General features: G+C 40.5%; 1 protein-coding gene across 2 annotated transcripts; it reads right to left on the reverse strand.

Moving 5' to 3' along the window:
• Nucleotides 1-299: 299 nt before the first annotated feature.
• Nucleotides 300-1,981, reverse strand: LOC135558197 (uncharacterized). Of its 2 annotated transcripts, none has more exons than XM_064991928.1 (4): nt 1,762-1,981; nt 1,400-1,522; nt 1,166-1,282; nt 300-891 (listed from the first exon to the last, which is right to left on the reverse strand). In XM_064991928.1, the coding sequence occupies exons 1-4, from the start codon at nt 1,939-1,941 to the stop codon at nt 637-639; spliced, it is 675 nt and encodes a 224-aa protein (XP_064848000.1). In that variant the 5' UTR covers nt 1,942-1,981; the 3' UTR covers nt 300-636. The 2 variants fall into 2 exon arrangements, with proteins under 2 accessions (XP_064848000.1, XP_064847999.1); XM_064991927.1 differs by having other exon boundaries at nt 428-894; nt 1,762-1,980.
• Between the last annotated feature and the right edge of the window lie 13,054 nt (nt 1,982-15,035).

A 15,035-nucleotide genomic window follows, 5' to 3' on the forward strand; every position in this document is an offset into this window, starting at 1 on the left:
AGTTTTATTCCGTTAAAATAACAATAATTATTCTTATAAAAGGGACCCACTAGGAACAACTAGTTGAATCAATGTTGTTTCACATAATTTCAACCAAAGAAATATATGTAATGAAGTTGAATCTATGTGGAAAAGTGATTCGCAAAAAGTCACCAACTTTAGGGCATTTTGTCTTTTTTTCACCTAAATTTGAAGCAAAATCCAATGACATGGTGTCATTTGTTGTTAATTTCATGGTGAATTCACGCTAGTTGACATCTCAACCAAATGTAAATCAAAACTAAACATTGAACTGCCTCAACATTCTGTTCTATCCAGCCTCTTCCCTGAGTGCCTGAGTGATATTTATTTGAAACAGCATAATGAACAATAAACACAAAAACATTGAAAAAACTGAATTCCTGAACTGCTATGAAACATGAAATAAATAACACATTTTACAGACATTATCTTTTGTAAACTTATTTTGCAGTTTATTGGCGTAAACATAATCTAGAAGTAATTTTCATAATATTCAACAATTGGCATGTATGAGTAGGTACGGTACGTTGATACAAAAAAAAAGATCAATAACCTTATGACATTTCTTTGATAGATGGGTTCTTTGCAGTTATCCAGAGGTTGTAGCGTGCTGATCTATGCAAAGCGATTTCCATCACTGTGATCTCTGATAAATTCATCATTGAAAGAGTCACCCCCAGGAGGAGAGCCAACCCCAGGACGACCAATTAAGGAGCCACCCCCAGGACGACCAATTAAGGAGCCACCCCCAGGACGACCAATTAAGGAGCCACCCCCAGGACGACCAATTAAGGAGCCACCCCCAGGACGAGAGCCACAATTTTTGCCTCTGGAGCATTTTCTGTCTTTGCTTCTTCTTGTCTGAATCTTCTGCTGCAATCATGAAAACTATTAATTGCATTTTTTTGGCGTGAAAAATCGGAATAATTAGACAAGTATAATCAGTAAAATAAGGTGCATGTTTACTATCTCAAGGAACATGAAGTTCAACCTCCATTAAATTCATAAGCAGATAATGCACTTTCCACATCTACATTTATAGATTGCAGACCAACTGATCTGACACTGTTAGGCTACCATTATCATGACATCCTAACTAATGTCGGTACGGGGGTGTTGAGAAATAACTTGCATTGCTCAGTACCTGCAAAGCATCTTCTGCGTCCATGGATTCACAAACAAATGTAGACAGGTCAGTGTTCAGGTTGTTGCTAGCCTCCAGAATCGGATGTCTGACCTTCATGCTGCACATCATTAGTTTCTAGAGGAAGGAGTAATTGACAATTAGCCATTTGTTAACCTCAGCATATTATTTGTCATTTCCTGCTTCCCATGATTTTTATTCCCCCACAATACTGTAAAATCCAATTGTTCTTACCCCATTTTTCTTCAGAGGGCATGGTTTGCCTGGCTGCCCCTGTGATTTACTGCAGAAAGTCTCCTGCATGGGGAAGGTCAGCCTTACAGACACCTCAGACTGGTCCACATCCTCTGTATTCAACTGATTTCCGAGAGACAAAGACAATACTGCGACTTATAGTATTGTCATTCATTTCAATTGTCATTCCCCCACATTGATTCTGTTTCTTTTCCACAATAAAGGACTTGGAAAATGTGTACACGATGGTGCATATTAAACAGACAATTATCCCTTGACTTGACTGAAAGAAAAATATTAAATAAAACATGACACAAACTTTTTTTGGAGGAAGGACACATTCATACTGTCAGAATACTCACAGTCTCAACTTGGAGCTGGTTCAGAATTGGACGGAAAGCCTGCTCTTCCCCAGGAAGTAGCTGAGGCAAAGCAACTGAGATGATGTCTTCATATTTGGTCTCAGTCTGGTTCTGAGATCTGACCTGCAGGACAGCCACAGCGAGCAGGATAAGAGATCTCACCTGGACCTTCATCTTCATGTCTGATTCCTACTTCCAACTTCTGCTCTTTTATAGTCTGTCTGTTGTTCTTACAATGAAATCCAGGGTTGAGCAATCCAGGTTTCTAGGGAACCCACGCCTGAAGTGTCGTCATGGTTTATACAGAACTTGGCCTAATCTGTTTCCTGAAATGTTTCTACATGTTTCAACAAAGCCTAATTCGTCTGCTCAATAGATCAATCAGAGCATTGGCCTACCCGTCTGAAGTTTGCTAGAGAGCATTTGGATGATCCAGAAGAAGATTGAGAGAATGTCATATGGTCAGATGAAACCAAAATAGAACTTTATTGCTAAATTCGATATATATTTATTTTAAACAGCATAATGAACAATCATTCTGTACACAACAAATGTAACTTTTGCAGCTGTTACTGTCCACTGTTATACTTTGCACTGAAATGCAAGCATAGATTTGATCCTCAAATCTATACAACTATGTTCAATCTGTTTGATCACACCTTAAATACGCTTCAGGGTTAACTATATTGTTGTTGTTACTATGATGACAATAGAAACAATATTGTTGACACAGTTTGTCAAAAGTGCACTTCATTGACATACGGAGTTGAGTGTTCTTGAGTGACGAATGTTTCTGAAGGTGTTGGCCAATTAGAAATAGGAAGACGTCAGCCAGGAAAGTTGTGAAGCGTCTCATGATTCATGTTCCCCCCCCCCGTCAATCAAAATGTGTGTTGCAACTCTGGTTTGAAAGACCTTTTATTCCCATGCCTGTCTGCCACTAGGTCGAGGAACCACCAGATCACATATACAAACTCGTAACTCACAAGCACATACCATAAAACTTTCCAGCTACAGAAACTTTTGATTTCTATATCTAGCTTATCTGTACATTTGACTGATTTGTATCATTTTGAACTGACAAGGAGAAGAATGTTAGGAAACTATGCTGTTTCACATATTAATTTGGTAATGTGGGTAAATTGGATCTTCTGTTTGAATGTCACACATTTATAAATGGCTTTATATCAATTAGTGGGCATCTATACTGTACATAACAGTAAGCCTATATGCATGTTATGTTGTTACCTTTACTTTGACTGTACAGAGTAGCCATGCTGGAACATTTATTTCCCTGTCTGAAAGTTCCACAAGGTTTTCAGATTTGCACATTACTGTCACCTATGTAACTGTGTCAAGCCTCCTCTTAACGGCAGGTTCTATATTGAGCGTACAAAACATTACAAACACTTGCTCTTTCCATGACATAGACTGACCAGGTGAATCCAGGTGAAAGCTATGATCCCTTGATCGATGTCACTTGTTTAATCCACTTAAATCAGTGTAGATGAAGGGAAGGACTCAGGATGAAGAAGGATTTTTAAGCCTCGTAACAATTGAGACATGGATTGTGTATGTGTGGCATTCAGAGGGTGAATGGGCAAGACAAAAGATTTAAGTGCGTTTGAACGGGGTATGGTAGTAAGTGCCAGGCGCACCGGTTTGAGTGTGTCAAGAACTGCAACGCTGCTGGGTTTTTCACGCTCAACAGTGTCCCTTGTGTATCAAGAATGATCCACCACCCAAAGGACATCCAGCCAACTTAACAACTGTGGGAAGCATTGGAGTCAACATGGGACATCATCAACGAATCGACGAATCGAGGCTGTTCTGAGGGCAAAGGGGGGTGCAACTCAATACTAGGATGGCGTTCCTCATGTTTTATACTCTCAGTGTATATACGTTAGTACTCCTGCATAGTATACTGCTGGATCATCACGTGGGACTGTCTCATTCTCGCCACATCCTGGGCATGCAGTGAAATATCTAATCCTGTTATCTTGTTAAAAACACGTGCACGGTGCACATTTTGAACAGCCAACATGATACAGCCATCTACAGTGAGGTCGCTTGAAAGGCCAGAGGAGGGTCAGATCCTCTGCAACAAAGGCATTTCAACCACTTTGTGTCTTTTGGAGAACACTTTTTTCTTGTCTAAAACAAAATGATAATACATTTTTAAAAATCTATTTCTTTTCACACACATTCCCATTATGTCGTAATCTACACATGTAGATGTGTCATTACAAATAAACAGTCACTCAATATAGTTCATGGTAAAAACGTCACAATGAAAAAAGGACACAAAGATACTGTAGGCAACTACATGCTGTAGTAAGTTCTGCTTGGAGGTGTCACACTCAGTAGATAATACACTGCATTCGGAAAGTATTCAGACCCCTTGACCTTACCACATTTGGTTACATTAGAGCCTTGTTCTAAAATTGATTAAGGAGTTTTTTTCCCCCTCATCAATTTACAGACAATACCCATAATGACAAAGCAAAAACAGTACTTTGTTGAAGCACTTTTGGCAGCGATTACATCCTTCAATCTTCTTGGGTATGACGCTACAAGCTTGGCACACCTGTATTTGGGGAGTTTCTCCCATTCTTCTCTGCAGATCCTCTCAAGCTCTGTCAGGTTGGATGGGGAGTGTCACTACACAGCTATTTCCAGGTCTCTCCAGAGATGTTCGATCGGATTCTTGTCCGGGCTCTAGCTGGGCCACTAGACATTCAGAGACTTGTCCCGAAGCCACTCCTGCGTTGTCTTGGCTGTGTGCTTATGGTTGTTGTCCTTTTGGAAGGTGAACCTTCGCCCCAGTCTGAGGTCCTGAGCTCTCTGGAGAAGTTTTTTTTAAATCAAGGATCTCCCTGTACTTGCTCCGTTCATAATCCCTCAATCCTGACTAGCCTCCCAGTCACTCCCACTGAAAAACATCCCTACAGCATGATGCTGCCACCACTATGCTTCACAGTAGGGATTATGCCAGGTTTCCTCCAGACGTGACCCTTGGCATTCAGGCCAAAGAGTTCAATCTGGGTTTCATCAGACCAGAAAATCTTGTTTCTCATAGTCTGAGAATCCTTTAGGTGCCTTTTGGCTTCCGTCTGGCCACTCTGCCATAAAGGCCTGATTGGTGGAGTGCTGTAGCGATGGTTGTGCTTGCTTAATGCACACACAATCATAATGTAATATTACCTTAAAGATTAGTGTATTTACTATGCCTGTGATATGTGGTTGTCCCACCTAGCTACTTAAGATTAATGCACTAACTGTAATTCACTCTGGATAAGAGCATCTGCTAAATGACTAAAATGTCAAACAGATTGCTTCTGACAATCTACTGTAATAATATGCTGACACTTATTACAGTATTACTTTTATCCAAAGCATTGCATGTCTAAAAACAATCCACATAAAGTGACCCACAATCGGTTTGCATGATTGTGATTGTGCAACTTTCACTGTCCATCTTGAGTTGTTATGATTGGGAATGCTATCAGAGCTGGCCTTGCTTATAAAACCAGCCGGTCTGGAGGGGCATTGTAAATCTTTTCCACACCCCTCAGTAAATATCCGAAAAGCATTCACCAGCAAGCGACCACCCCTTCTCAAGCAACTGAGGTGCCATTTGTTTCTTTACAATGCTGCACATGTATGTCTGTGTGAAGGAAAAGATTCATGACATTGAAGTGTCGGTCTCATTGATAATAAATAATAACGGTTCATGTGCTGACAGTCTGTCATTCTAAAAGCAGATATAGTGCAAACGTATTTAGTTTATGTGACCCTATCCAATTCACCTAACCCCTATCAGGTACAGTATTGGCATAAAAATGTATACATCTTGCCTTGTCACCGAAGCATAGTATTAGCCTTTCCATGGTTTGTCAAAAGCATGACTTTCAGTTTACAATATGACTGACTCTGGTTTAATACTCAACATGAGTATTAACTCTCTATATTACAGGGTCCTATAGGACAGATTATTCTCAAGTGAGCTCAGGACATGCAGTAAAGACCAGAAGTCAGAATTCAAGTAGTACGTGGCAACAGAGAGTTAGTAATGTTAAGATTACCCTCCGCTAGAGTTTCAGAGAGCTTAAATAAGGAGGCTTAAATGGGAGGCCTGCTGCTGTTGTCAGTCATACAGTAAGCTAAGCAGAGCAGCCATGGGGGAAAGCCCACAGTGGGAGGGATACACTCTTAGAAAAATGGTTCCAAAAGGGTTCTTTAGCCTTGATTTATGGGAGGAATGCCCTGTGGTATCAGTGCATTGGTGCTGTACAATTTTTGAGGCACAATACAATTCCATTGGCTGACACGTCAGCACATACTGTATGTTACCCGCATTATAGTTGATGGGGTTATACAGTTGAAGTCGGACGTTTACATACATGTCACGACTTCTGCCGAAGTCGGTTCCTCTCCTTGTTCGGGCGGTGTTCGGCGGCCGACGTCACCGATCTTCTCGCCATCGCCGATCCATTTTCCATGTTCCATTTGTTTTGTCTTGTTTTCACACTCACCTGGTATCAATATCCTAATTACATGTTGTATATGTTCCCTCTGTTTCCCCCATGTGCTTTTCGGGAATTGTTTATTGTAAGTACGTGTGCATTGCGTGACTGGTGCGATACGGGTTTTGTTGCCCATGTGTTCGTTGTTTTTTGTATGCCGGTAGTCATGTTTAATAAACGTCTCCGGCTATTTACCAAGTCCTGCTCTCCTGCGTTTGACTTCACTGCCACCAATTACGTACCCCTTACAATACACCTTAGCCAAATACATTTAAACTCAGTTTTTAACAATTCCTGACATTTACTCCTTGTGAGAATCACCTGTTTCAGGTCAGTTAGTATCACCACTTTATGTTAAGAATGTGAAATGTCAGAATAATAATAGAGAGAATTATTTTTTTTCAGATTTTATTTATTTCAATTAGTATTCGGTAGCATTGCCTTGGGTCAAACGTTTCGGGGAGCCTTCCACAGACTTCCCACAATAAATTGGGGGAATTTTGGCCCATTCCTCCTGACAAAGCTGGTGTAACTGAGTCAGGTTTGTAGGCCTTCTTGCTCGCTCACACTTTTTCAGTTCTACCCACACGTTTTTTATTCGATTGAGGTAGGGCTTCGTGATGGCCACTCCAATACCTTGACTTTGTTGTCCTTAAGCCATTTTGCCACAACTTTGGAAGTATGCTTGGGGTCATTGTCCATTTGGAAGACTCATTTGCAACCAAGCTTTAACTTCCTGACTGATGTCTTGAGATGTTGCTTCAATATATCCACATAGTTTTCTTTCCTCGTGATGCCATCTATTTTGTGAAGTGCACCAGTCCCTCCTGCAGCAAAGCACCCCCACACATGATGCTGCCACCCTGTGCTTCACCGTTGGGATGGTGTTCTTCAGCTTGCAAGCCTTCCCCTTTTTCCTCCTAACATAACAATGGTCATTATGGCCAAACAGTTCTATTTTTGTTTCATCAGACCAGAGGACATTTCTCCAAAATTCAGAACTTTGTCCCCTTGTGCAGTTGCAAACTGGCTTTTTTTATGGTGGTTTTGCCGCAGGTGCTTCTTCCGTGCTGAACTGCCTTTCAGGTTATGTCGATATAGGACTCGTTTAACTGTGGATATAGATACTTTTGTACCTTTTTCCTCCCGCATCTTCACAAGGTCCTTTGTAGTTGTTCTGGGATTTGTTTGCACTTTTCGCACCAAAGTACATTCATCTCTAGGAGACAGAATGTGTCTCCTTCCTGAGCAGTATGACGGCTGTGTGGTCCCATGGTGTTTATACTTGCGTACTATTGTTTGCACGTGGTACCTTCAGGCATTTGGAAATTGCTCCCAAGGATGAACCAGACCTGTGGAGGTCTACAATTTTTTTCTGAGGTCTTAGCTGATATCTTTTGATTTTCCCATGATGTCAAGCAAAGAGGCACTGAGTTTGAAGGTAGGCCTTGAAATACATCCACAGGTACACCTTCAATTGACTCAAATGTTGTCAATTCGCCTATCAGAAGATTCTAAAGCCATGACATAATTTTCTGGAATTTTCCAAGCTGTTTAAAGGCACAGTCAACATAATGTATGTAAACTTCTGACCCACTGGAATTGTGATACAGTGAATTATAAGTGAAATAATTGGTCTGTAAACAATTGCTGGAAAATGTACTTGTGTCATGCACAAAGTTGATGTCCTAACCGACCTGCCAAAACTATAGTTTATTAACAAGAAATTTGTGGAGTGGTTGAAAAACGAGTGTAATTGACGCCAACCTAAGTGTATGTAAACTTCCGACTTCAGCTGTATCTTTAATCCGATATTTGTAGAATAATTCCCTTTTTGCACTTGACTAGTGTTCCTAGAGAACATTGGTTATGTATATGTGCTGTGTTGGTATTTATTTAAGATATAATGTCAGAGAAGTCGGTGTTTGGAGGATATATTGGCATTGGTGTTCGTCGAGGGTTGGCAAACCGTGTCAATATATCCTCCAAACACCAGCTTTGAGAGAATTATCATTTTTATACAACTGGTTACCGACATATTCAAATAATAATTGAAATATTTTAATTAAAAACATTATTTTGATAAATTAATGAATACTAGACTCAGCAAAAAAAAGAAATGTCCTCTCACTGTCAACTGCGTTTATTTTCAGCAAACTTATCATGTGTAAATATTTGTGTGAACATAACAAGATTGAAGAACTGAGACAAAAACGAAACAAGTTCCACAGACATGTGACTAACAGAAATGGAATAATATGTCCCTGAACAAAGGGGGGGGGGGGGACAAAAGCAACAGTCAGTATCTGGTGTGGCCACGAGCTGCATTAAGTACTGCAGTGCATCTCCTCCTCATGGACTACACCAGATTTGCCAGTTCTTATTTTGAGATGTTGCCCCACTCTTCCACCAAGGCACCTGCAAGTTCCCGGACATTTCAGGGGGGAATGGCCCTCGCCCTCACCCTCCGATCCAACAGGTCCCTGATGTGCTCAATGGGATTGAGATCCGGGCCCTTCGCTGGCCATGGCAGAACACTGACATTCCTATCTTGCAGGAAATCACACACAGAACGAGCAGTATGGCTGGTGGCAATGTCATGCTGGAGGGTCATGTTAGTATGAGCCTGCAGGAAGGGTACCACATGAGGGAGGAGGATGTCTTCTCTGTAACACACAGCGTTGATATTGCCTGCAATGACAACAAGCTCAGTTCGATGATGCTGTGACACACTGCCCCAGACCATGACGGACCCTCCACCTCCAAATCGATCCCGCTCCAGAGTACAGGCCTCGGTGTAACGCTCATTCCTTCGACGATAAATGCGAATCCAACCATCACCCCTGGTGAGACAAAACTGCGACTCATCAGTGAAGAGTAGTTTTTGTCAGTCCTGTCTGTTCCAGCGACGGTGGGTTTGTGCCCATAGGCAAGGTTGTTGCCGGTGATGTCTGGTGAGGACCTGCCCTACAACAGGCCTACAAGCCCTCAGTCCAGCCTCTCTCAGCCTATTGCAGACAGTCTGGGCACTGATGGAGGGATTGTTCATTTCTGGTGTAATTCGGGCAGTTGTTGTTGCCATCCTGTACCTGTCCCGCTGTGTGATGTTCGGATGTACCGATCCTGTGCAGGTGTTGTTACAGGTGGTCTTCCACTGCGAGGACGATCAGGTGTCCATCCTGTCTCCCTGTAGTTCTGTCTTAGGCGTCTCACAGTACGGACATTGGAATTTATTGCCCTGGCCACGTCTGCAGTCCTCATGCCTCCATGCAGCATGCCTAAGGCACGTTCATGTAGATGAGCAGGGACCCTGGGCATCTTTCTTTTGATGTTTTTCAGAGTCAGTAGAAAGGCGTCTTCAGTGTCCTAAGTTTTCTTAACTGTGACCTTAATTGTCTACCGTCTGTAAGCTGTTAGTGTTTTATCGGCCGTTCCACAGGTGCATGTTCATTCGTTTTTAAACCCTTTACAATGAAGATCTGTGAAGTTATTTGTATTTTATGAATTATCTTTGAAAGACAGGGTCCTGAAAAAGGGACGTTTCTTTTTTTGCTGAGTTTATTTAATCCTTCCACATCTAGGGTTGCTACCCAAGCCGGATGGTAGTTTGTTCTATCTGTTTGGTTGCTTGAGGCCTGGCATAGAAAATCTGCTCACTCGTCAGGACACTGTTGTTCAGAGGATCTAGCCAACAACACAGCTAACACAATAACATCAATCTGAAGCTGGAAAGACTGCAAACTAGCTGCACTTCGTTTCATTTTACCTTTTTTCAATGGACAATTCTTTGTATATATCCATGAAAATGATGCCATCTGATTCATGGTTTCCATTGGCTGAGAAACACTGTCTGCCTGTCTGTCTCTTCCCTACTCCAGACAAGTTTATTATGGGACAGCTGGAGATCCAATTTGAATATTGAAACAATGTTGCAAATGTTGGATTATTAGACAGCAAGATTTATACAAATCTCCATAGTTGAAAACTAAAAACAGAAATGTGAGATAATGTCTAGATGCTTTTTATAGTAGAGATCAAGTTTATAAAGTGCCTGGCTGGGCTGATGAGACAGCGTGATTGCACAGTCAGATTGAACAGAGTAAATAAGCATTTTAATGTCATAGCTTTAGCCGGTGGTAATTTGTGGAATGGACACTGGTTGGAATGCGATTTTAACCAATAAGCATTCAGGATTAGACCCACCAGTTGTGTAATATCCCAGAATGTAAATTATTCCAGAGGACGATTTGGACGGGATTCGTTTTTTCCAAACTACCCCCTGTAATGCTCTTTTTTATTTATCTATATATAAATGGACAGTTATGAAGGAAGCATCCAGGTTTTTTTCTAGGCCTAAAGATATCTCAACAAGTCAGGGCGAAAACTGGCTACACTGATAACTGGAGTTCCCACATTTCGAAACCATCTTTGGTATAGTGTCCCAATGTTTTTTGAATTGAGGAAGTGTGATCATAATAATTAGGATATTCTAACGATACATAGTAGAAGACATATTAAATGCCCCCCAGCCATGTGAGCTAAACAGCGCACTTGCACTTGATATGCGTCTTTAGGCTATGAATAAAACAGTGAAATCCCATTTTTTTATGATCCATTTGGCGGTGTATAATTTTAATGCATACAAAACGTATAAACAAAAGCCTTCACTGTGAAAGTTGCAACACAATCTTGCAACACAAGTTGATAAATTTAGGCCCTTCATATATAGGCTACACGCAGAACTTCGTTCAATGTATCGAACCAGTTATTGTTTTTTTGCTCAAACCGCGAGTAACACCTGTCAAACTCAGACATTTCTCTCAAAAAACAGGGATGGGGGGCCTCCCGGGTGGCGCAGTGGTCTAATGCACTTTGTGCAGCCAGAGACTCTGGGTCCGAGCATGGCTCTCGACCCTCGCCGAGCATGGCTCCCGACCTTCGCCGGGCATGGCTCCCGACCTTCGCCGAGCATGGCTCCCGACCTTCGCCGAGCATGGCTCCCGACCTTCGCCGAGCATGGCTCCCGACCTTCGCCGAGCATGGCTCCCGACCTTCGCCGAGCATGGCTCCTGATCTTCGAGTCTGTGTGGGAGTTGTAGTGATGAGACAAGACAGTAACTACCAGCAATTACCCCCACGAAAAGGGGTGTAACAAAAAAACAGGGATGATGATTTGCAAGGGACTAGTATTATCTAAGGATCTTGGAGTTTGCCAAAAAACAGTAGGTTATTCTGGCTGGTATTACCCGACCTGCCCAAAAGATCCCTTCCGAATAGGGCTCGACAGCTACTTCCATCCAATGAAATGGTGTTTCCTCTGATTTCTATACCAATTCTTTGAATTGCTCTGTGGGTTGATCTGTGGGTTGATTTGAATGAGTTTAGATAAACTGCTCCATTTGGAGACAAGAGAATTTAGTGCTCTAGGCAATGCATGCCTCTGTAGTTTTTTATATTTTCATTTTTTTTTCTGGAACTCAGTCGGTGTCTTAAATTACTGTTCATAGTTAGAATAGTAGAGTATACAAAGTGCCATTTCGAAAATTGGTTGTCCATCAGTAGTTTTCCTCTTTTTTTATGTCACTCACTGACAGCCACTCAATTAGCCCATGCCATTTTTTTTATCGGTTAATTTGTCTAGCCAGCTATCTAAACTTGTAGTATTCACAAAAATACCGCACAGGGTTGATTTTGATTTTGTTAGTCACTTTCATTCCGATATCAAATAAATATGGCATGAGCAATGTTTCAGGATAGTCAGGTAGAGAAAACGCCTGTCCAGACTAGAGTTTGACCGATTAATCGGCATGGCCGATTTCAAGTTTTCATTAAAATCAGAAATCTGTATTTTTGAGCGCCGATTTACCGATGTTTAAATTTTTTTTTTTATATACCTTTATTTAATCTTTATTTAACTAGGCAAGTCAGTCAAGAACACATTCTTATTTTCAATGACGGCCTAGGAACGGTGGGTTAACTGCCTTGTTCAGGGGCAGAACGACAGATTTTCACCTTGTCAGCTCGGGGACCCAATCTTGCAACCTTACAGTTAACTAGTCCAAAGCAATAACGACCTGTCTCTCTCTCGTTGCACTCCACAAGGAGACTGCCTGTTACGCGAATGCAGTAAGCCAAGGTAAGTTGCTAGCTAGCATTAAACGTATCTTATAAAAAACAATCAATCATAATCACTAGTTAACGATACATGGTTGATGATATTACTAGATATTATCTAGCGTGTCCTGCGTTGCATATAATCTGACTGAGCATACAAGCATACAAGTATCTAAGTATCTGACTGAGCGGTGGTAGGCAGAAACATTCATTCAAACAGCACTTTCATGCGTCTTGCCAGCAGCTCTTCATTGTGCGTCAAGCATTGCGCTGTTGATGACTTCAAGCCTATCAACTCCTGAGATGTGGCTGGTGTAACCAATGTGAAATGGCTAGCTAGTTAGCGCACACAAATAGCGTTTCAAACGTCACTCGCTCTGAGCCTTCCAGTAGTTGTTTCCCTTGCTCTGCATGCTATCATATGTTCTCATGTTCTGAGCAAGGAACTGAAACGTTAGCTTTCTTACATAGCACATATTGCACTTTTACTTTCTTCTCCAACACTTTGTTTTTGCATTATTTAAACCAAATTGAACATGTTTCATTATTTACTTGAGGCTAAATTGATTTTATTGATGTATTATATTAAGTTAAAACAAGTGTTCATTCAGTATTGTTGTAATTGTCATTATTACAAATACATTTCTTTTTAAATCAGCTGATTAATCGGTATCTGCTTTTTTTGTCCTCAAATAATCGGTATCAGTATCGGCGTTGAAAAATCATAATCAGTCGGCCTCTAGTCCAGATCCATGCTCCAGCACCTAAGCTATCTCTACATTAAATGACAAGTCTATTTTGGAACGGAGGCTGTACCAAAATAGGAATGTTAGCTATTTGGCATCATGAGGTACCACATTAGAAAAAAGAAAGCGTAGTCAACCACCCACCGCAGGAGACTGGGGGAATGTTACACTTTCCTGGATACACAATCACCATTGTAGGGATATTGATACGCACCGGACATACATTTATTGGATCTCAGCAGCAAAGATTGGATTATTTTACGGACTGTAAAACTTTATTGAAGTTTTAGTTCACATGTTTCAGCGCTTGTTTTATCAGAGTGGCTGAAGACTCAAGGTGAGCAAATCATTGCTGAAGTTGAACTAACCCAGTTCCCAGTTTAAATAACCTAAAAGGACATTCAATTTGCAATTCCTGATCAACATAATTTCTAATTTAATAAGGCATGAGTCATATTTTTGAATGGGAATCGAGTGTTGTCATTTTAGAGGAGTCATGTTTATTAATGTGCTTTATGTTTGTGGTGGCAGTTTTACCTTCACCAAAAAGTATGTTTTCATGACTTATTTATTTAATTACAATGAGCAACTTTGTTGGTCCGAAAATACTGTCAGTAAAACGTTTTTGCCGACTATCTAGCCTACACAATACACAAAACCAACTACATAAAACATGTATGATCAATTTGCATTGGCTAATGGTATTGGCAAGTTTATTAAACAATATAGAACAAAGAAGCGTTTCCTTCAGTTGTGGTGCCCTATCAAAACAGTTGATCCCTCTATGCTTCTACAAATGGCAATGGACAGAGACGCGGCCCGACAGCTGAGGTTATTTTGGGTACAGGCAGCTCAGGGGAGTGAGGTGACAAAGATGGCAAATGTCACCCTTTCAAAGACACATATCTGTTAACCGTGTTAAAACCTAATTTGTCCCAATCTGGCAGTGCGTTGATGTCAGTTTACCTTCGTCAACCTATATTCACCCTCTCAAAAAGACAGCCAAACGTTTGTTGAATTTCCATGTGTTATCACTCTGCTTTCAACCTTCTAAAAGCACAACCTAATTTCAATGGAAAAACAATTTTTGGTTTAGTTGTCGCCAAATGTCTATCACTGCGCTTTCAATCATTTAAAATCAAAGTTAAAATGGGAATTCAATCTCAGATAGGTTATTTTTTTATATAACAGATGAATGTGTTATCACTGTGGTTAATCTAATAGCAGAACCAAATGACCTGGATTGCAATTGAGATTAGACGAAATTAAAAGTACATAATACTAGTATGTATCACAATGAAGTGTGATATTCTGCGCAGATTATTACAGAAATTGTGACCTATGCATGTTATCTTGAACATGCACGCTTTATATGATTACATTAGAAGAAATGTATAGTTGACTGTTACATTAGTTTGTAAAATGGAATTAACTTTAGGCTATTTATCGGATTACAAAAGTAATATTGAATTGTGTTTGGTTGACAATGCAACCAAATATCAACGTTTAAAGGAGATCTATCTAGTGCTTGGAAAGTTTCATTTGAGCCAATGGCTTAATCCCATTCTTGAACTTGTATTTTTTGTTGAGTTGGAGATGTGAATCCAACATATCATTTGTTAACTTTAATAGTTGATAGGATATGTATTATAGGGTATTTATTGTATTTCAAAAGTGATATTGTTTCAAGTTTCACATTTTGATGGTACTATGTACAGGATACATGTGGTATGCATCATCCAACTAAATGCTTACTTGTAGGTTCCTTCTCGACAATGCAACAACAATAAGAAATATTAAAAGATAAGAATAGGAACATAAAGTAAATGGTTCAGTAGAATAGAATAAACATTTTAGTATAATACAGGAAGGTACAATTTATAGTCCA

The sequence above is a fragment of the Oncorhynchus masou genome, chromosome 17 (assembly GCF_036934945.1).
Source record: "Oncorhynchus masou masou isolate Uvic2021 chromosome 17, UVic_Omas_1.1, whole genome shotgun sequence".
In the NCBI taxonomy this organism is placed as follows: domain Eukaryota; kingdom Metazoa; phylum Chordata; class Actinopteri; order Salmoniformes; family Salmonidae; genus Oncorhynchus; species Oncorhynchus masou.

Coding starts and splice junctions, on each gene's coding strand:
- LOC135558197 (XM_064991927.1), bottom strand. CDS start 1,941: ATGAAGATGAAGGTCCAGGTGAGATCTCTTATCCTGCTCGCTGTGGCT. Junction 1,283..1,399: donor GCCCTCTGAAGAAAAATGGG/GTAAGAACAATT, acceptor TCCTTCCTCTAG/AAACTAATGATGTGCAGCAT. Junction 895..1,165: donor ACGCAGAAGATGCTTTGCAG/GTACTGAGCAAT, acceptor TCATGATTGCAG/CAGAAGATTCAGACAAGAAG.